Raw genomic sequence first — 22837 nt, forward strand, 5'->3', positions numbered from 1 at the left:
TATCGTTTCTTTTTGGCAGTCTATTGCGTATAGGGGCCTGAATGAAACCAACACCTCTGCAAAGGGAGAGGGTGTCTCGTATCCTGGCTGTACACAGGGACGGCTCTAGACATTTCGCCGCCCCAAGCATGGCAGCATGCTGTGGGGGGTGCTCTGCCAGTCACCAGTCCTGCGGCTCTGGTGGACCTCCCGCAGGCGTGCCTGCGGAGGGTCCGCTGGTCCCGCGGCTCCACCAAAGCTGCAGGACCAGCGGACCCTCCGCAGGCATGCCACAGAAGGCTGGCTGCCTGCTGCCCTCCCGGTGACCGGCAGAGCACCCCCCACAACATGCTGCCCCAAGCACGCGCTTGGCATGCTGGGACCTGGAGCTGCCCCTGGCTGTACACATGGCAGCTGAAAGCTGGTTGGGGTGTGGGGGCGGTTAATACAGTTTCAGATTCCCCCTCCCCCCCCAAATGTTATGAATTAATGTTGTTTTCGCGATTATAAGGGATCAAATTTTACCTTAGGGGGAGATTGTGGTGGTAGGCCCAGTCCTGAGGACAGGCTGGGGTATGCAGTGCACTAATAGCTCAGAGGTTTGAGCACTGGCCTGCTAAACCCAGGGTTGTGAGCTCAATCATTGAGGGGGCCACTCAGGGAACTGGGGTTTAAAAAAAAAAAAAAAAAAGTCTGGGGATTTGTCCTGCTTTGATGCTCTCCTGAGGTTCCTTCCGATCCTATGGAGTAGCACCAGGAGGTGCTGTGACTCAAACACCCCCTGAGTGGATTCTTGCCAGGGGCAGCTATATATACTGTGGGCCTACGCCACCAGCAAGCCTACTACATTTCCCCCCCCCGCCCCCCTTTGGCTGGGTTACTCTGGCCAGCAGGGAGCTGGAGCAGCAGCTCTACCCACCTGCCCCATGGAGAGAGTAAAATCCAAAGTCCATGTAGCCTGTGCAAGGATGTATATGCATCAGTTATATTTTGTAAACTTGCAAAGGATGAGTCTACATGATTAACTGTAGGGTCAGGGAAAGCAGTGGCAGGAGGTGAAAATAACCTCTCTGGACCAGCCCCTCCAGCTGCAGACAGCTCTTCCCCCAACTCCCCTTGGCCAAAGCACCAGAACAGGAACTGATAAACACCTAGGCTGACCAGACAGCAAGTATGAAAAATTGGGAGAGAGGGTGAGGGGTAACAGGTGCCTATATAAGACAAAGCCCCAAATATCCGGACTGTCCCTATAAAATTGAGACATCTGGTCACCCTTTATACACCGTGGATTCGAGACAAACCTAAGAGGATGTATTTGGGGGTGGAGGTTCAGCTCATGTCACCTCCAAGCATCCCTCCCTCCAATATTCTCCCCTCCACACTTAAATAAAAATCTCAGTTGCGGACCGTTTTTCCCCCACTGCTGTTCCCCCAAAGACTGGGACGCCAGCTCCTGGGAGCTGGACCCTGCTTCCTGTTCTCCTGATAGGGCACTCCTCAAGCAGCCCTATGGAAATCCATCCCCGGGTTGGATTACAGAGCAAGCTACCAAGCAAGGTGAGTGAAAGTGGCAGGATCTAGCTCGTAACTACAGGGATGAAGCGAGCAGGGAAATTCCCCTTGTGAAACGTTTACCAGAGGCCAGCCTCTGCCGCAGTTCAGTCCTGCAGTGAAGATTTCACTGCAATAAGACTTGGAGTGTGAACAACTCAGAGAATGCTTTGTGCTATAGGTGAACCCGGTGCCTTGAAATGAACTGAGGGCTTCGCTCCCACAAAAGTGATTTGGGCACCTAATGCCCTTAAGCTCTTTGGAAGAGACCAGGCTGAAGTGTTATCTAGCTGACTGTCACCAGGCCACTCACTGATGTCCCTGAAGCATGGTGTGTGGGTGTGTGCAGGGCGGTGGGGGGAAACTGGAATTTTGTTCCCCTCTCTCCTCTCAATCCCTATGAAAAGCTGAATTTCCAGCCTGCCCAAATCTAGACTCCCATTCATTTTGTTGTTGCTGAATTAGTCAGGGAGATAAATGGACCGGTGAGTGGTGGTTTAATAGCTATAAAATGCTAGAAGGATGCAATCGGCCTTCAACGCGACACAACCCTGGAGAATAAGAATGTCCAGTTATAATAATTGGGGCTGGAAATTTGTCGCAGCATTCTTTAAATTGAAAATGGTAAATTTAGTAAGAGTCCCGGGCTTAGTGACTGCTCTGTGATGTCTGTTTAAAAAAAAAAAAAGTGCCCTGACAAATGAGGGGGCACTGACCACCTGCAGCAGCACCCTCTGGCCTGGTTCTGCCACCCTCATCCTGGCTGGTGGAGAGGGGTCCCAGGGGGCGGGGTGGGGCAGGAGGGCTGGAGAGTGAGCCTGCCCCTCACCTCATCCCAGACATGGACAGTGTGTCATGTTTGGTGAGAGGAAGGAAGGCAGGTGTCTGTGTCAAATTCGAGTGAGCGGTGCTGTGACTCCGTGTGCCAGGTCACAACACCCGGAACAATGTCAGGCCCAGCCCTGGGGGACATAGAAGCCACCACTGTGGGATGGAATTGCTCCAACCCCCGCAACCCAGGACCTCCCTTCCACACTGGGCTGGTGACTCACCTAAAGCCTTCCCGCAGGAAGTCACAGAAACAGAGAAATCATGGTATCCATGACATTTTCTGCATTGTGACAAACCTGCGGCCCTAATATGATGCTCCCCACCCCCCCAAAAAGGAAGAGAGATAAAACCTCAGGCTTCAGCCACTCTAACTATTAGGACAAAACCTTCTTGGGGAGTGGTATGGTTATTATTCCACCTGTGCCTCATGTAGGGCTTCTTGCACCTTCTCCTAAAGCATCTGGCACTGGCAACTGTCAGTGGCAGGTTTCAGGGCTAGCTAGACCTTGGATCTGAGCCAGTCTGCCAGTTCCTATGGTAACGCCCCAAAAAAGTATTGCATGAAACAATAGAAATTCCTGCAGTTTTAATCAAATCATCTATAGCAAAACTGATTGAAAATCTGGCTTTTCAAAATAAACACATTTTTGGGCTGTTTTGGAGCAGTGGAGTATGCTTGAGATTTAAAACAAAAAAAATTCAACAAAAAACTCTGAGAATGTTTTTTTCCCTATTAAACGTTTTTCAACCAGCTCTAATCGTTAGAGAGTTTATTGCAATTGGACCAGTTTAGCACTGGGAATGCCATGACATATCCCAAGGCTCATCAACAAGTGAATACTCTGAGAGTCACTGTTCTGGAAACCTGGATGACCCAAACACACAGAGCACAGACAAGTCTGAAATCTTTTCCTAAGAAGTTTTGATCCTTGAGAACAAAGTTACTGGCCTTCAAGGAAAGAGACGCCCAAGGGGCCAGTTCTCTGCATCCCTGTTTATCAGCCTTCAAGTGCTCCCTACAGGGGAAGGGTACAGCTGGCACACAGCATGGTAAATCATAGAATCATAGACTATCAGGGTTGGAAAGGACCTCAAGAGGTCATCTAGTCCAATCCACTGCTCAAAGCAGGACCAATTCCCAACTAAATCATCCCAGCCAGGGATTTGTCAAGCCTGACCTTAAAAACCTCTAAGGAAGGAGATTCCACCACCTCCCTAGGTAACCCACTCCAGTGCTTCACCACCCGCCTAGTGAAAAAGGTTTTCCTAATATCCAACCTAAACCTCCCCTCTGCAACTTGAGACCATTACTCCTTGTTCTGTCATCTGCTAACACTGAGAACAGATGAGCGTCATCCTCTTTGGAACCCCCTTTCGGGTAGTTGAAAGCAGCTATCAAATCCCCCCTCATCCTTCTCTTCTGCAGACTAAACAATCCCAGTTCCCTCAGACTCGCCTCATAAGTCATGAGCTTCAGCCCCCTAATCATTTTTGTTGCCCTCTGCTGGGCTCTTTCCAATTTTTCCACATCCTTCTTGTAGTGCGGGGCCCAAAACTGGACACAGAACTCCAGATGAGGCCTCGCCAACATCGAATAGAGGGGGATGATCACGTCCCTCGATCTCCTGGCAATGCCCCTACTTGTACAGCCCAAAATGTCGTTAGCCTTCTTGACAACAAGGGCACACTGTCGACTCATATCCAGCTTCTCGTCCACTGTAACCCCTAGGTCCTTTTCTGCAGAACTGCAGCCTAGCCATTCGGTCCCTAGTCTGTAACAGTGAATGGGATTCTTCCATCCTAAGTGTAGGTCTGCACTTGTCCTTGTTGAATCTCATCAAGTTTCCTTTGGCCTAATCCTCTAATTTGTCTGTATCCTATCCCTACCCTCCAGCGTATCTACCACTCCTCCCAGTTTAGTGTCATCTGCAAACTTGCTGAGGGTGCAGTCCACGCCATCCTCCAGATCATTAATGAAGATATTGAACAAAACCAGCCCCAGGACCGACCCTTGGATGGTTCATCTCTGAATGAAGCAAGGTATGGTATAACAAGAGCACATTTATGAATATTAAGCAGGCCCATGCATGTCACCTACAAGCAAGTGGTGCTAAGACTACTTTTCATCTACAAACTATTGTAACATTACAGTCACAGGGAAGCTCATCTGTTGGAAAAAAGAATGTGTGCCTACATGAGAGACATATTACCAGGGAAATGCATAGAGATAGTTACTGCAGTTGTAAATAAATTGGCCTTTCTATGACTTATTGAAGAACAGCTAGTTCTGCAATCAGAGAGTGCTGATAATGAAGTAACGCTCTGCACCAATGCCTGTAAGAAGTCTTGGAGAGAATAAAGCCACTGAAGTGAAACGACTGTCAGATTGGTCTAAGCTGCAAAGTGTGGATCAGAGCCAGATCTGAACGTCCGCAAGGTTGGTTTCTTCCATCACAAGACAGCTATGAAATTTTGATCTTTCTTGACACTGCACCGAAGTTTGGAGGCTTTTTGGACCCTAATATCATAGCAGGGGCATCTCTCCAGAGGTTCTGTTCTCTCACCACAAGACAGAAGCATGGCCCATTAGGTTCAGGTGGAATTTGCTCTTTTCCCATGGTGAGGAAAAAAGAGCATTAGGAAACTGAGTGCTTCTACAGCATGCTTCCTTCCAATTTCCCCCACTCCCTTACTCTGCCAAATCTGCTGCTTTCAGACCATCACCATCAAAAAACAGGTAATCTGTCAGCGTGCACCTGTGGGAAAGCACTTTGCATACATATGGTTACATCATGTGATATTCCTGGGGCAGACAGTACTACCTGCTAACGAGATGCATTCATTTAACTAGAATATATGTGCTGTAGCTCTAGAGGTTTCTTCCAAGCAGACTCATATATATGAAATCTGACAAATCAGACACCTTTCTGCTTCAATCAGGAGGTGTTAAGCCTTTGTAACAAAGTGTAATCCAGTAACTGTCCTGGGAAGCTTTTGCAAACTGAGCAATTATTAGAGCAGGCTGGTTTCATTGGGTCTTTGCAGCATTTCAGATGTTCTCATTCTATTCAAATATTTCTGTGCTGCAGTTCTTGAAATACGTGGTTCAGGGGTGAGAAATTCTTGTTTGGGAAAAAAATGGCAAAAATAAACTAACACACACCCAGGTACTTTATGCTCACACAATATTTGCTCATACCTGAGAGCAGTGTATTGTTGCAAAGCTGTCACCTTAACAATTGTTCTGTGGAAAGCCTTCTTTAGCATGGCAAACTTTATCCTACCGTGCAAGTGCATATTTGGCAATGTTCATAGTGTACATATTTACAGAGGACAGAGTTAAATCCAAAGTTGTAACTCTTGCTTTCCTTGATCTGATTGGTTATTTGTTATACAGAAGGGGCCACTTTGTATTTAAAGGGGGGGAGGAGAAACTCTTCATTTTAGCATATCCTTTCCTTTTAATTCACTGTACAATTTTGGAAGTGACTCTGTTTGATACTGATTTGGTATGTAACCATGTCTCCTTCTACTGTCTGGCCCCAGCAGCTGACTACTTATTAGGATGACCAGACAGCAAGTGTGAAAAACCAGGATAGGGTGGATGGTAATAGGAGCCTATATAAGAAAAAGACCCAAAAATGGGGACTGTCCCTATAAAAAATCAGGACATCTGGTCACCCTATTACTTATTGCTAAAAGACATGTGGGTCCTTTTTGGTGCTCGAAGTACTGGGTTCCAGTCTCCATTAACAGCTGAAATATCTGCATGTAATGAAACAGACATGCAGTGTTCTGTTGTTTCAATAATAGTGTTGATTTACTGGCCTGCATAAGTCAAAGTCCTTTAAATTTATTAAATTTATAAACGCCAGAAACAAGTGGTCTAGAAACAGAGTAATACATGGAAATAATAGACTCCAACCAGAGGGTCCAAGTTCAGTTCTAAGCTTGCTGGCTGGCAAACCAGGCTCACCCCTATGCGATGGGCAACCTAGGTTTTCAGTTTCACTGTTTATGAGAGCACAGATGTTCCAGCTACTAAGCAAATAGTGCAAAGTGAGAATGAAGGAAGGAATATAAGGCCTAGTACCTGAGCCCAAATCAATTTTTTGAACGGTTTGGTTATGGGCCACAGATAACATATCTCCAATCACATGCAGTCCCAGCCTTTTGCCACGGGGTAGGGCACAGAGTCTGGAGGTTGCAGGATACTAGATATCATTGGTGTTAACTTGTGCCACTCAAGTTGCAAATTCATCCTGAAACCTTCCACTGAAGACACAAGGGAGGTTAATTCGGCTTGCTGAGCATCCACAGGCTGCTAGGACTGTTTTGTATCTAGGGCAAATGGCCTTCAAGCAACAACTAACCAAAGACAGGATGGGAAATACACAATGGAGTTCCAGTGCCTCCTAACCTTCAGGTACCTGTTTCTGGTACAGCTTAGAATACTGTACTTTGAGATGCCTTTCCCATTTTCCACAGCCAGTCACAGCTGGCTTAGCTTTAAGGGAGATTCTGTGCATTTCATGCATGAAGGATTAGATCCAATCATCCATCCTTGCTCTAAACTGAACAGAGCATTCAGAGCCCACCCGCACTACCAGGAGTGATTTAAGGTGCCCATAAGTGGAGCAAGAGTGGCATCTTCAGGACAGTGAGATGAACTATCCAGGATAGGAAGTTAACAGCTGGAAGGGCTCCCCCCAGAGCAGATTTCACACATTCACCTGTTCCTTAGCTCATGCTTGGAATATGTATGTTCACATACAGTCTCAATTAGAAAACAAAACCAACTATACTCCACAACACCTTCAAAGGAGGAGCCTGGGAACTTAAATTCATAACTCTGCTGGACACTAAAAAACACAGACATAACAGAGATACTGGTTGTATGGCTCATTACAACAAATTTGTAACACTCCCAGCTGCCTACCACTGCCTTTGTCCTATGAATGCAGAGCTGTTAATTACCCACTTCATTTTAAGTGGTCTCCTGCAACATAGGTTGATCTCTTATGTTTAATCTGGCCCCCTTATATATAGCTGTGACTCTCACCGGTTATCTTCTCCAGACCCAAAGAAGCGCTCCGTGAAGCTCGAAAGTTTGTTCCTTTCAGAAACAGAAGCTGATCCAATAAAAGATATCACCTCACCTACCCTGGGACCCCATCCACACTGCAAACAAATATACTCCAGAAACTCTATCATAGAGTCATCTCAAAAGGCTGAAGACAAACGATCACAATTCATTTCACATGTAGGGACAGCTTGTGCAGGTTTTTTTTCTTATGGAACCATCATCCAAGCCCATATTTAGGACCTGATCCTGAAGTTAGACACACAAACACCTTCAAAGATTCATAGAACTGAAGGCCAGTTGGGACTATTTCACCTCCTGTATATCACAGGCCATTAAATTTCACCCCGTTACCCGTGTATTGATCTTAATAACTTGTGTTTGACTAAAGCAGATCTTCTCATATTTCTGCCAGCATCAAGGCAGAAATATTTTAAAGATGCATACAAGTATATATTATAAGGCAGTACTATGTGTTAACAACTACAATTTAAAAACTCAATATAACCAGGTTTTAGACTGGATTTAGACCTTCCCCTGCAATGCGGAAATACATACGTTGACTACAAATCAAAGCAGACCAGTCTATTTGTATTGTGCAAGCTCCAAGCAAAATGGCAAAAAATGTAAACAAGCAGCATTTTAACTGATCAGCGCTGTGCAAAATGAAGAGATGCACTCCAGGCGCTAAGAGATTAATCTAAATTCAGGGGCAACAGCCTAGTGTAAAACAAACGATTGTGAAAAGTGGATGATGACTAAGCTTTGAGAACTCAGGGAGGGTGGGTTTTTTTAAGTTGTGGTGGATTATTGCTTTGTGGAAATCAGTGTCTTCGTTCCACAATGGTGGGTGCATTAGACATACAGAAAGAGCAGAGGGAGAAAAACAAGGGAGTGGGGGCATTTCTGGTATAAACAGCACATGGGAGGAGTTCTTTCCGGAGGGGGCCAGGACAGCTGATCCTGCCCGTTGCTCTGGGAGGAAAGGCTCTGTGGGAAGGTGACGGGGCTGGGGTTAGGGGGTGAGCACCCCATGGAAAGGGATGGTGACTTGAGGGGGCCAAGGGGATGGGGCAAGTGAAGGGGGGCCCTAAGGAAGGGGTTGGGGGAGGGGGAAATGAGGGGGATCTATAGAAAGGGAGGCAAATTTTGGGGGAAATCACCCATAGCATGTGGGAACCTATTGGAAGGGGGCGGGTCTCAGCACGCGGAGACCCTATGGAAGGGGGCGGGTCTCAAAGGGGAGGTTGTCCGTGCCCCTCACAAAGATGGCGGCCCTTGAGGCAGGGTAGCAATTGTCCGGAAGTCCCGCGAGCCCTCCCAAAGATGGCGCCGAGCGATGCCCCCAGTGCCCGGAAGTGTCGATGCCCCCCTAAAGATGGCGGCGGCGGCGGCACCCATCGGACACGTCACGGGTAAAGGGACGCTCCCGGCTTCGAGGGACGGACGGCGGCCGCTCAGGGTCGCGCCCAAGATGGCGGCGGCGGCCGGGCCTGGGCTGCCGCGGGGCACGGAGGCGGCGGCGGCGCTGTTTGAGGCGCACACGGCGGCCGAGCTGCGCGAGGTGGAGCGGCGGCTGCGGGCGGGCATCGAGCAGAAGCGGGAGGAGCTGCGGCAGATGGTGGGGGAGCGCTACCGGGACCTCATCGAGGCGGCCGACACCATCGCCGAGATGCGCCTCAGCGCCGAGCACCTGCTGGGGGCGGTGCGGGGCCTGCAGCGCGGGGCGCCGGGGCCAAGGGGCGCCCGGGGGGAACCGGCGCCCCAGGTGAGCGAAGGGGGCGGGGCCCGGGGGCCCCAGGTGAGCGAAGGGGGCGGGGCCCGGGGGCCCCAGGTGAGCGGAGGGGGCGGGGCCCGAACAAGCCGTGGTCCGCCCAGCCTTTGCCAGGGACAGGCCCCCAGCCCGTGGCCAGGCAGTAGATGCCGGCTACACCCTAGTGTCGCCGCTGGAGCCCCACAAGGGCGGGGGTGCCCCTGCCCCAGAGCCCCTCATCCTTGTCAGCGGCCAGAGTTGTCTCTGTGAGACCCTGCAGCGCCGCTCCGGCCTGGGAGCCCACAGCTCCCCATGCACCAGCTCTGCCTGCGAGCATGGCTAGAACATCCTGTGAGAGCAGCTCCTGTGCTGGGCATGGCTGCTGGGGGCGCACTGCCAGTTTGCCCAAAGCCTGGGTTGCAGGACTGACTTCTGTACGGCTTTAGGATGTCACATCACAGAAACGTACAGGGACAAAGCTCAGGTAGCTTCTGAAGTTAGCAGAATTACTGCCATTGTTGTTCCCTTGGAAGTATGATTGTACCCACAGTCAGAGCCTCTCCTTTCATGCCCAGACTATGCTGCACTCGCAGGAGAAGTTCTATAGCACCGGAGCGCAGATCAAGCTGCTGCTTGAGATTCCAGAAAAGATCTGGAGTGCCATGGAGGCCTCTGAGTATTTACGTGCCACTCATTTGTACCTGCTCTGCTGCCATCTCCACAGCCTACTGCAGCTGGATTCCTCCAGCTCCCGTTACAGTCCCATCCTTGCACGCTTCCCCATCCTTGTACGACAAGTGGCAGCAGCCAGTCACTTCAGGTAAGCAGCTTGGCGGTGTTTGCAGCCCCACCAGAGCCAATTTGAAGATGCTGTCAGAACATTGCATTGCTGTAATATTGTAATCTACTTGAAGGCCCCATACAAACATAGCCTGCGACCCTCTCTTTCTCCTAGGGGAAGTAGGGATTATTGTTCCACAGGCACAAGAGCTGAGAGATGAGTGAAGCAGCTTCACCTACTTTCTGTCTATTAAGTCAAGGGCTGAACATAGCTCCCTCTATGCTTGTCAGGCATCACTCTTGAATGAGTCAGAAGGGATTGCTTAAAGTGAGCTGTTGCCTTCCCACTAGCAGACAAGCGTTTCCATCCCCTGAGCAACTCAAGATGTCAACACGAGCCCTTTGTATGCAGGACAGTCCATTCCAGTTGGATGGCTGAATTAGCTTTGACACCTTTGCCAGTTTCCCGGCAGAGAGTTATTACTTTGAAAGGTGCAAAATGCGGTGTACTAGAGTAACAAGGTATAGTGTTAGCTTACCGAGCTGGCAGGATGATGGATTTGAAACCACCCTTTTAAGATTGCACTGTTCCATCTTATATTTTACCACTACTGGGGTACAAAGGGTTGAGGAGTTCAGGTTCCAGGACTGAGCCATACAATCAGGTGCCTTATAGGTGACTCCTGTTGATTGTATCCATGGATATAGAAAAGACTAGGAAGCATCTGTTTCCCATCTGTTCTATTTAGTCTCTTGCTCAGCTGGGGACACCTTCTCCTTGCATTTCATGGGCAGGCAGGCTCTGCATCAGGCTGCTGCTCCGAAGCAAAGGGAGCCCAGCTAGCAGTGGAGGAAGGGAGGTGGAGAGGATCCAGATACAGGGGATGGGGAGAGCAGCGAGTAATGCCGGCGGTGTGCGTGGAGAGGCTTAAGCAGGAGACAGGGCCTCAGGGGTATGGTTGTCAGCAATTAGAAAATTGGCAACCCTATTCAACACCTGGTGACTGCATCCGACTTGTTTCCTTATTAGATCCACCATACTGCATGAAAGCAAGTCACTGCTAAAATGCCAGGCTGTTTCTGACCAAGCAGTGGCAGAGGCCTTATGCTCCATCATGCTTTTGGAGGACAGCTCTCCGCGCCAAGCCCTGACAGACTTCCTGTTGGCCAGGAAGTCAGCTGTTCAGCAGCTTCTGAACCAGCCACATCACGGTCAGTACAACTGGCTTTGCTCCTGGACTAATGCGAACGGAAGCTCTAAAGTTTGTTTCCCCTCTCAAGGAAAGAGCAGAAACTGAGTGGAAGGAGGTTTGTCCTATTTGTAGCTTCCATGGGAACTTTATTGCATTGAGTCAGGGCTAACGACAGCTAATTGTTTCCCTTGATCCTTTAAAACAGTAGTGGCCAAACAGGACAGCTTGGATAGGTACTTCTGTAGCTAACTGATCTATTGCAATAGCTCTGCTTTGGCTGCATGTATTAGTTAGCCCATGCTCAGTTGCTTATAGTAGGCCCATCTCTATTAACTGTGGGAGCAGATAGATCTACATGTAAGTGCCAGATACCAGCTAGCTTCACTGTAACTATGCATCTGCCTTGGAAAAATGTTTGTCCTTTCTGATCAGCATTGTTTTTATTATGGGACTGCTTTAATGAGGGAGGTTAGGGCTGCTGCCTCTATTAAGAAGAGATTTTTCTTTTTAGGTGCTGGTATAAAAGCTCAGGTGTGTTCATTGATGGAGTTGCTCACCACCACCCTGTACCAAGCTCATGCCCTGTTTTACACTCTGCCTGAAGGGGTGCCCTCAGATCCGTCCCTGCCCTGCAGCTTGCTCTTTTCAATGCTGGAGACCACAACAGGCCAAGATCCAGCAGGTGAGCAGCTGGCTCAGGCAACGAGGTTTGGGATTGGCTTCACTATTGAATGGCCATCTGTGCATGTTCCTCATATGGCTAGGGCTTAGCCAAGACCCCACCCCACTCATGCAGCACAATTCTTCTAGGTAAAGGCATCAAAGTTTTGAAAGAGGAGATGAAGCTGAGCAGCTGGTTCAAATATCTACCACTGTCCATTGTAGAGTTCCAGCCAACACTCCGAACCCTGGCACATCCAATCAGCCAGGACTACCTGAGAGACACTCTTCAGAAGTGGATTAACATGTGAGTGTATAGCGAGAGCTGCTTCTAAGGGATGGATTAGGACAGTACTTGTTCTATCACTGTATTCCTCCTCTAGTGAAAGGGAGCAAGGCACCATCAGACACCACTAGAGCTGTCTGGCGGCGTCAAGTGCTTCTGAGGCACCTAAGCAGCTCAACGGCACTCCTTGGCCGGGGGTTGTAAAATGGAGCCCAGTCTGCTCACCTGCCTGTTACCCCCATAGAAGCATATCAAGACACACTTGTCCGCCACAGAAATGCTGAGAGAGAGGATGATACAGACTAAAAGCTTCCTTGAAAGCCAGGTTGTTCAGTAAATCAATAAGGCAGCAGATTTTACACAGACCACTTCCCTGCAATATGATCTGCGTCTAGAGTTCCTGCAGCATTACAGAAAATAAAGTCCCCCAAACTCTTATTCAAATAAAAAAATGCCTCTTGGTGTTTACCTGAACTCTTCAGTTTTTCCTTCGAGGTAGTTCTCATTCCAGCATCTTTTCTTACTGCTATCCTGAGCATTGAGAGAGAGAGAGCTGGCGGAGCCTACATTATCAAGGTCCCAGGCTCCACCCCTTTCCCAGCATGCCTTGCCAAGAGGAGAGTGAGAGTCAGGTCTCCCTTTCCCTATCTAGTGGCTCAGTGAGAGCCATGTGACTTTTCCCTCTACCTATGAAACCCATGGAAGTGTAATCAAATGGTAGCTATTGGGTGCAGTCTGAAACTGAAGTTTGAAGCCTTTGGTTGAGAGATGTTCCTATCCCCAAGCTTCTCCTTGCCTGGCTGCCCCATTTTATCCTCCAAAGAGCTCCTCTGTCAAGGGCCCATGTGTGCTGGGTTGGTTGGAGGGAGTTGGAGAGTACAGTGCTCCCTGCCTGGGGTCCAGGACCCTGTAGGAGAGCATGATGTGCTGATAGGAGTCCCTGGGGATGACTCAGGTTAACGTGGCCAGGAATGCAAGTGTCTGGATCACTGTGAGGTGGCAGGTAACTTCCTGGGTCACTTTCAGCCCTGCCAGGGGTCTCCTTGCTACATCCTTTCACTAAGCAATAAGAATCCCTTTGTAATCCAGCCTAGAACAGTAAAGTAAAAGTTCTCTGCTGCATTGTCTGGAGCTGTGATATGAGGGGATGGGATTGAAGTGAATATTGCTTTCAGGTGTAATGAAGATATCAGATCTGGGTTCGTCATTCTGCTGGGCTATGTGAAGAGCCTGAAAGGCCTAGCCGGCATCCGTGACGCTGTGTGGGAGCTGCTCACCAGTGAGTCCATGAGCCAGAACTGGGATACTGTGTGTCATCGACTCTTGGACAAGCCCATCTCCTTCTGGGAGGACTTGCTGCGGCAGCTCTTCTTGGAAAGATTACAGGTGAGATGCAGTCAGGGGCTTAGCCAGGCTGACTTTGGCAGTGTTTAAGGGCTGTCTGCTTCCCTAGCCTGGCAGTCTCGGCAGAGAACAGGTCATAAGGAGCACACGTTAGCTGGGTGTGGGGGAGGCTGGAGATGCATGGGGAAGCTTGCAGAGCTGCTCCCCATGTGGTACTGTCTGTGGCGAGAGGTCTTTGTTGTCCAGGGCTGTCCACAGTACCTTTCAGCAGCCATAGAGGCACGCTTAAAATGGGTGATGTGACAGCCACTGAGACCTGAGAAAGGAAAGTTCTCTCTTCCAGACCCTGATGAAGGAAGGATTTGACTCCATCTCCAGCAGTTCGAAACAGCTTCTTATCTTAGCTCTACAGGAGCTTGAAGTCAAGTCCAGCACCTCTGCCCCCAGCAAGCACATCCAATTTGAACACAACATGGCTTTGTTTCTCTGGTCAGAGAGCCCCAGCGACATGCCTTCTGATGCTGCCTGGGTCAACGTTGCAAACCGCAGCCAATTTGCAAAGAGTGGCCTGTCCATGAAGGCCCAGGCTCTCACTCCCTGTGTGCAGAGCTTCTGTTCTGCCTTGGATTCCAAACTGAAGGCCAAAGTAGATGACCTTCTGTCCTACCTTCCCTCTGACTCTCCCACACCCAAGGAGATATTGGGCATGCAGTCCAGGAACTCTGCTTTTGATAGATATGCTGATGCTGGCACGGTAGAAGAGCTGCTTCGTGATCACTGCATTACCTGCATCCAGTACGTCTTGGGCTGTGTTAGAGAAGAGCTGCAGAGCGCTGAGAACAAGCTGAAAGGACACACAGATGCTCTGAACGATGCTAAACTTAATGCTGTCCTCTTCATGGCAAGACTTTGTCAGTCACTAGGTGAACTGTGTCCTCACCTGAAGCAGTGCATTCTGGGTAAATCAGGCAGCACAGAGAATGTAATGAAGGAGACCCGGTCTTCTAAAAAGCTGGGGAAAGGGAAAGCCCAGGAAGTGAATCCCATGCAGGCCAAGTGGCAGGAAGTGAAAGAACAACTCCTGCAACAGAGTCTATTTGCATATCAGATTTGGAGCTCAGCTGTTATCAAAGTAAGTAGCCAGTTTTCTTTGGGCACATTCCTTTCCTGTTTAGGTTTCTTCCACAGCCACCACTGCATTTATAGCTTTCTAGTTCTTCAGAGACTTTCCATTCATTAGAACACTGCCACTACTAGTGTTAGGGTCCCTGATCAATTTCCAATTAATATGGTTCTGAAATCATCACACTCTGAGCTGTCAGATCCCCTTGGTGTGATGCTCTTGAAGACAATTGGAAAAATACTTGGCCCACCTCAGTCTCTTCAGCAGATTCACTAAGTGAAAAACACCAGGGAGCTGTAAATAGACTGTCTGACCTCTAGCACCTGCATTGGGCTGTTACTGAATATGTCTGTCTGTCTTTTCCCCTCTAGGTCCTGGTTCACAGTTTCACCAAAACTTTGCTGCTAGATAAAGCTGGCTCTATCTTAGCTACAGCCACCAACTGGGATGAAATTGAAATTCAGGAGGAAACAGAAATGGGAAGCAATGTAACGTCAAAGATCCGACTCCCTGTACAGGTGTGAGCAATGTTCTCCAGGTGAATGGAGGGAAATAATCTTTCAGGAGGCCAAAAGCCAGTAGTAGCATTAATGTCTACCACTGCTGCCTTCTTAAACAGTCACTTCACTATAGGAGGTTTCACTGAATTCACTCCTCTTATGGAATCTCCCTGCACTCAGGGTCACATATCCAAGTCCTAGGTAGCAACTTGAAGACCTTAGGACTTCTGCCAGGGAATATGCATGCAATGTTGTAGCTAGCTCAGTCTCAAGGTACTATAGAGAAAGGGATCTTTTATTGAACCAACTTCTGTTGGTAAGAGACAAGGTTTTGCGCTTACACAGAGCTCTTCTTGAGCTCTGTCCTGCAGGAGAAGGTGTATATAAATATGCAGTGAAGGATAAGCCCCAGCTAGCCCCTGGCCAGCAGTCCCTCTCTTACTAGAAGTGGTCCCTAAAGTCCATGTTGCTGACTTGGTGCTGTACCCAGAATGGCTGGTGTTCATATAACACTGTCATTATATCACCTGAATCCCAACTCTTTGGTTTTATTATAAATTATTTGCGGTACCTTTCATTGTGTGCTGGATAATGCTTAAAGAAAATAATCCCTGCCCTGAGATGCTTCCTGATGTAGAGAAAAGGTCAGGGAAAGGGGAATTAAAATAGGCAGCTTATAATGTACAAATCAATAAGATTCCTTAAAGGCACTGCAGCAGAAGTGAGTTTAAGACAAACTCAAGGTGGACAAGGATGAACTGATTGGGTGTTGCAGGAAGGAAGGCAAGGTGGTGGTTGGATAAATCTGACAAACAGGTGGATGAGATTGGGGAGCATTAGTGGAGCAGTTGGGACAGGAGTGGGTAAGTAGGGAAAGACAAAGCTATGTAGACTTTTGAAGGTGGTGACAAGCAGCTTCAACTTGATGCAATATTGGCTGGGAAGCCAGTCGAGGAGTTACATGATCAGACAGGCAAGAAAGAGGAGTTTAGGAGCAGCATTTTGTATAGACTGAAGGGAGTGGATGTGTGAGAGAGATTGGGGTGAAGAGGGAAGATATTGCAGTAAGCAATGCAGGCTATAATGAGGCCTGAACAAGAGACTTGGCTGTGGTGGGGGAAAGCAAAGGACAGAAGTTTGAAGGAATGGACTGGTTTGCAAGTGTGAGGTAAGGGAAAAGGAGTAGTAAAAATTTCCCCTCAGATTGTAAGCCTGAGGGAGTGGGAGGATGGTGTTGTGAACAGTGATAGAAAAAGAGGGAACACAGGTTCAGTTTTTGTCCACATTCAATTTAAGATCTGTCTTAGTACAGTGATGGAAGCCAGATAAGTACTTATCTGAGCACCTTATAACCTTTTAATGCATTTAACTGCTTGATGCCTCAGAGGACTTCGAACAAGTTGAGATGTGGGATTGGATAGGAGACAGGCTGGTGGTAGAAAGAGATATGAGTTATCAGCAATACAAAGAATGGCTGAAACAATAACGGGAAAGAGCAAAGGGAGAGCCCTGGGGAAACCCCACAGCCAGGGGAAGAGCTGGCCCCACCAAAAAACAGAGGAGAAAACCAGGAGAGGACAGTATCTCAAAACCCTGTTTGAGGATAAGATGTCGGGAAGGAGAGGTTGAGCTGCAGCTCTAGGATGAGGGTAGAGAAGAAACCTGGAGGTTTGGCCAGGAAGAGGTAACTAAAGACCAAAATGAGACCAGATTCAGTAGAGTGGGAAAAAAAGTAAAAGCCCATCTGGAAAGAACACCAGGCAGACCTAGAGGAGGGAAAATCAGTGCATTGGTTGTAGACTGCATATTTCCTGAGTTTAGAGTGGAGGGGCCGATAGCTGGAAAGGCAGATGGGGCTAACAGATGGTTTTGAATATAGTGAAGATCAGGACATCTTTCATGACAGGAAAGAGCCAGAGGGGGAAAGTATATGTAAGGATCAGTAAGAGTAAGGAGGTAAGACAAGATGGGAGCACTGGGGCAGGGTTCTGTGAGGAGAGAAGGCAAGAGACTAAGGTTGGTGATGAGGAAGGAGGAGAAGATATCAGGAGAAACCCAGAATTCACATAACCTCTATCATTCCCCTTGATAATGCCAGCATCCCATACAGAAAGGTCAGGAAATATCGGCTTTCATTGATGTGTGGGGTGTCTTTCTTTCCCCCCCCAACAGCCGTCCTGGTATGTTCAATGCCTCCTCTTCAGCTTGTGTCAAGAAGTCAATCGGGTTGGAGGTCATGCTCTGCCAAAGCGTACCTTGCAGCTGCTGCTGAAGACCTGCCTGGCAGAAGTGCTGGCTGGCTATGAGAAGCTTGTTGAAGAGAAGCAGGAGAAGGTATGCAGCTGGGATTTATGGCTGTACTAAACGGGGTCTGCATGTGCAGTCACTATTATAGTCAATCTTTCCTGCTGATCAGGGAACCATAAAATTTCATCTCTGAGAGTCCCCAGAAATATAAATATTTTATGGGGCATATTCCTGGGTTGGGATCTATCTCTACACTCCAGTGCCTCAGTTTCCCCACCTGCAGTTAGCATCCAAGCTTTCCTTTCATGTGTTTTGAGACTGTAAAGTGCTGTAAGCCCTTGAGAGCCTAGGCAGGAAAGGGAAGTAGCTGCTTGCATACTCTAGTGACAGTGCTCTAGTTCTTCCACCTGTCTGGCTGCATGGCCAGCAAAGGCCTTGGAAAGGGAAACAGAGCTTTGTACGGCCCTACTTTCCCATTAGTATGATGCTAATAGACATGGCTGCAGTTCCAAGGGAGCCCTGGTGTTACTACAGTAATACAGACTAGACAGGAGATCTTCTGTATATTCAATTTCTTAGAAACTGAAGTGAATGCTTTCTTTGTCCAGTACATGCGTCAGAACATACTTACGTCTTTTCTTCTGCTCTGGAAGATACTTGGCATGACTGGCTTGGTCATTTCTTTTCCATGGTGTTTTGCTAACATGTCCAGAAGCCTTTGGAACTGTTAGGGCAAAGACGTTCATAGCACTTCACAACCAAGACAGTGTCTGCCCTAAGGAGCATACAATATGTGATGAGTGCATGTGGCATAGGATAGCTACCTGAACTGTTTGACTTAAGCCTGCTGCTTATTGGTCCAAGTATTTTGTTTTTTTCTGTCTTCAGAAAACCTCTGGAAACAATTATTATAAAGAGAATTTTGAAACATACCCTTTTGCCTTCCTTGCAGAAAGAAGGCACATTCCCAGTGACTCAGAACAGGGCGTTGCAGTTGCTCTATGATCTACGGTATTTGAATATAGTCCTAACTGCTAAGAGTGAGGAAGCAAAAACCAGCAGGAGCAAGCAAGACTCCAGGTACTGTGTACTGCCAGATTTCTAAGCCAAGCATGAGAGAGGCCCTTCAGTCCAGTTTTGACATCCTACTTCCTCACACACAATCACAACTTAAAGGCAGAAAGTGGCTCATTCAGCCTTGCTCTGTGACAGAAGCCACTTACAGAGAAGTTCTTCGAGGCAAGCTAGAAGCCTTGCAGGGCAGCAAATGGGGCACTGGTATGTCTACCACTACCCATCATGTTCCTGTCTCATGGATGGAAAGTGTCAAGCTCCAGCACCTTTTCACCAACTCTTAAGCGCAGTCTAAAAATGTCAGAGTGGGATGAGGGTGGAGTACTGGAGATGAGCCAGGCCGACCAGTCTCCTCTATGGGGGTAGACCTGGTATCGCTAACATACCTCCAGGGAACTAGTCATGGAACTAGTCTTGAAGAATCTTTCTTTTAGAAATAACACACCTGCTTAGCAACAGGTCTGTGAAGCAGAGGAGTAGGGAGCACAAATCCCACTCAGACCCTTCAGAACAGATGGCTTACACTCTTGTGTTCTGTAAATAGGAACAGAAAAGCCTTCAAAATTACATTAAAGTACTTTCACCTCTTTCCTGCTGCAGTTAAGTGGTGACACAGTAGGAAGCTACCCAAATGCAAGTTTTTCCTCTGTCACAATGGACTAGGGAAGCCTTGTGAAACTGAAAACTGCCGCTCCTCTGATTTGTGCCTCCTACTTGTACTGAAGACATAGGTCAGGTGAGCGGGGAGCAGCTCAGTTTCATGAGGGACCACTGCAACAGCAATTTCCACTTGTCCCATCATAAGCATTTGTCCACCTTGTAATCTATGTTTAAGACTTGTAATGGCATCTTTTTGGTCTTGTTGCAGGATTGAGAAGGTGACAGACTTCTTAGAAGCCAACATTGATCCATTTGACCTGGATGTTTTTACTCCACATTTAAATAGCAGCCTTAACCGCCTGGTGCAACGAACCTCTGTAAGTCGGGGAAAGTAGTTCCCTGCAACAGAAGTAAATGGTGCAAAACCTGTTTGCTGCTTTATTCTACTGCAGTTGTCAGGCAGGTTGATCAGTTCCTCGCGTTATGCAGTTCCAACAGCAGCTAACTCTTGGCCTGTGCTCAGCATTGCAGATGGGATATTTAAAGCCAGCTGGAGCGAGGCATAGCTTTCTGAGCGAGTTCTCTCTAGCATGATAGATGCGCACTCCTGCTCAGCTCTCTCCCTTTGTAATGAAAAGGGAGATTCATTAGAATCTGTGAAATACGAACTACCACACAGACAGCCCAAAATTCTGCTACCATAGTAGCAGGCAGCGAGCTGAGGCGTGGTCTACACTAGGAACTTCTTGGTATAATTACATCACTGAGGGGGGTGGAGCCATGTAGTTAGTCCTGTTTTTCACAGGAGGTTGTCTCCTATCAACCTAGCTACTGCCTCTAGGGGAGGTGGAGTACCTACCCCAACAGAGGCAGCTCTCCTTCTGCCAGAAGCTGGGAATGGGCCACTTGATAACCTCTTCTGTTCATTCCCTCAGGGAAACCTGGCATGGGCCACTGTCGGAAGACAGGACACTGGGCTAGATGGAGCTTTGGTCTGACCCAGTATGGCTGTTCTTATATTCTTAGATACTACCAATAAGTACTGCAGCTGTGCTCCTGCAGCCCTGTAAGTTAGACACGCCCTGACTAAAGGAAACATGCTTAAGAAGGCGAGGGAGACAAGTCAGACACCCTGAAATGCAAAAATTAAGCATGTTTGGGGAAAGGATTCATCATTAAAAACAATTGTGTGTATCTGAGAGCTTCTGTATGCAGGCAGGGCCTTCTTGTTACTTGAGCAGTTGCTGTGTTACAGAATCCTCAATCACCAGAATTAAAAATGGCACTTTTTTTCCTGTCTTCTAGGTCCTGTTTGGCTTACTCACTGGGGCAGAGAATCAATATACCAATAGAAGCAATAATTTGAGCTCCCAGGAGCCTCACAATATCTTGCCATTAGCATCTAGTCAAATCAGGTAACTTGCTCAGTGATGTAGAGATCACTTCTTTAGAAAGTGTCTTGAACTGATACTCTAGTATAACTGAATGCATTTCCTTATTTCTCTAAGATTTGGACTTCTACCGCTTAGTATGTCAAGCTCTCGAAAGACTAAATCTGCTGTTAAAAACACAGAAAATCAGACTCAGGTTGGTGAAGTTGTTATAAACCATCCTAATCTTCCCTACTGTCTTACCAGAGCAGGGAAGCAGCATTGTAAATAAGGGTTTTAGGCTTGCTGAGGATACTTTAAAAAAAAAAAAAAAAAAAAGCAAGAACTTGGTTCAGGGGTGCCTGAGAAGAGAGAACAGGTTAAGCAAATATTTAAGCCACCAGTCCCTTGTAAGAGACAAGTACTTTTCAAACAGTCCCACATATGACTGCTTTTTTAAAATACTGTATAAATCCTAATCCTCAGATTAGTTTTGCAAGGAAGTAATCACCCCCACCCCTTTTGTTTTATTAACAGAAAACCTGATTAGCTCATTTTCCATAAGTGAGTTGCCAAAAGCAAGTCCGGTAGCACAAAATTCCAGACCGCTAGCCCCCAGCTGACAGATCATGGCAGTGTAGTAGTGATTTAAGTTTATGCACCGAAGACTTAAAATTTAGCTTCTTCATCTGTATTTAAGGGAAGTAGTAAGGAATGTTAAGCTCTTAAGGGATGCTGTCTAACTATTTTATAAACTTCATTCCAGTTTGATGACCTGTACTCCTGAAGAAATCTTGCTTGGGTATTTAAGTTTGTATGCATTCTGAGTGGCTTGCTTCACCTCCAACAGCATTTAGTGTTGTCCAGTTGCTCTGTATTAAATTTTATATTAACAAAATGTATACACTTAAACCATGGGGAATGGGTATCAATGTCTATCTAGGCAGGGTCCTGTGCCGAGGACTGGGAGAGCCAAGGAATACCTGGCTGCTCCAGGGAGTGGTATTCCTAAAAATACTCATTCCTTTAAGTCATCCATGAACCTATACCTCAGTATGGTGCAGTAGGGCATAGTCCTGACTGCTTTCATTCGATTAAGATCCACTGCTCTTTTATAACAGTAGAGACGTTTACCTAAATGGGAGCTAATCTATCACATTCTGCTACTACACGTAATTCAATGAGAGAACTTCTTGGCTTTAGTTGGTCCAAACAGCACACTTGTTTCAAAATATTCAACTTTTAAAAAAAGATTCTCTACCTCCTGCCCCTAGGGTACCTAGTGTAGTTTAGAAACTGAGTGATGTGTCTTCCCTACCTGCCTGTGTGTTACTAGTCATGGCTGCAGTGATGCATGTGTATATATAGTTTCATAGAAAGCCCCTTTTCTCCAATCCCACTATACAGTGAATCATAAAAGATTGTGTAGAGTACTTAATGAAACTGTCTATGTATAAAGACAACAATGGTATTATCATTTCTAAAGCAAGAGAAATGGAGTAGCCACCTTTCCTGGGCTAGACAGTAAAACCAATCACATTAAGTGATTCTTACAAGTCTTAAGTAGTTAACAGCATACCAATCCAGTTGCACAGGGGAAGAGAGAAGCTCTACTATGCCAGAACCTAGAATTCCCTCTCCAATACTAGAAATGTAGTGTAGACAAGGCTTAATAGGTGGAGTAATCCTGTACATGTAGCGGGAGAGGCAGAGGTTCAGGTTGGACTCAGTTACATACCGTTCCTACTTCTCTTTCCTTACTGTGCCTCCCTGCAGCTAACTACTGGCTGGGTGTGGAATCAAAGTAAGAGGCAGTATAACAGTCACTGATTCTCTCATTTTAAAAAAACAGGTTCCACCTCCTTTGGTCGTAAGAGCAGAAGAGGAAACGTTCCGCCCTGGTTCCTTGTTCAGACAGCTGGCAACGGAGGAGGAAGACACAGCTGCACCATCCCTGTTCAAACTGGGTTGGCTCTCTAGCATGACCAAGTGATCTAATAAAAAGAAGAAACACTTAAGTTTGCCTACACATTCATTTCCACTCAGAACACACTATCCCAAGCCTGTACTGGCCAAACTGCACAGGATGAGTTACTAAGAAATTAAGACAACATGCTCTTATCCCTTTCCCCGAGCCACAGTATGTGTTATACTAGTGTTTAAACTAGGAGTAGGTTAAGATACTGCAGTGTGACTGATGCAAAAAATTAACAAAACGCACTTACCCTTCTCCCCCCTCAGTTTTATCACTTAAGGCTAGGTAAGGGAAAAAGAAAAGTTCATTTATATAAACACCACCTTCTGGAGTGTTGAAAGCAGCTTTCCTTTTACTGTGTATCACATGGCATGGCATGCTTTCTGAACACAGCCAATGCTACCTGTCTCTCAAGTGGTTATATGCTGAAGTTCTTTTCATTACTTAACCAGCTGAAATTCAAGTTTCTGCCTAGTTCTAGAGGAGGA

The 22837-nt window shown here is 47.3% G+C and overlaps 1 protein-coding gene across 1 annotated transcript; it reads left to right on the forward strand.

Annotated features, from left to right (window-relative positions):
* Window positions 1-8783: 8783 nt before the first annotated feature.
* On the forward strand, window positions 8784-22392 carry COG1 (component of oligomeric golgi complex 1). The gene is made up of 14 exons (XM_030534889.1): window positions 8784-9212; window positions 9773-10017; window positions 11008-11189; window positions 11682-11852; window positions 11981-12137; window positions 13292-13502; window positions 13804-14592; window positions 14955-15101; window positions 17256-17417; window positions 18283-18410; window positions 19273-19381; window positions 20310-20419; window positions 20513-20591; window positions 22227-22392. Exons 1-14 carry the CDS (start codon window positions 8784-8786, stop codon window positions 22365-22367), a joined length of 3060 nt encoding a protein of 1019 aa, XP_030390749.1. The 3' UTR covers window positions 22368-22392.
* Window positions 22393-22837: the final 445 nt, after the last annotated feature.

Source organism: Gopherus evgoodei, chromosome 15, assembly GCF_007399415.2.
Source record: "Gopherus evgoodei ecotype Sinaloan lineage chromosome 15, rGopEvg1_v1.p, whole genome shotgun sequence".
Taxonomy (NCBI): Eukaryota; Metazoa; Chordata; order Testudines; family Testudinidae; genus Gopherus; species Gopherus evgoodei.

What these genes read in the sequence shown, in the direction of transcription:
- COG1 (XM_030534889.1), top strand. Translation starts at nt 8,784, where the DNA reads ATGCCCCCAGTGCCCGGAAGTGTCGATGCCCCCCTAAAGATGGCGGCG. An exon ending in TTGAAGAGAAGCAGGAGAAG is followed by an intron (nt 17,418 to 18,282) that starts GTATGCAGCTGG and finishes CCTTCCTTGCAG; the next exon opens with AAAGAAGGCACATTCCCAGT. An exon ending in GCCTGGTGCAACGAACCTCT is followed by an intron (nt 19,382 to 20,309) that starts GTAAGTCGGGGA and finishes CCTGTCTTCTAG; the next exon opens with GTCCTGTTTGGCTTACTCAC.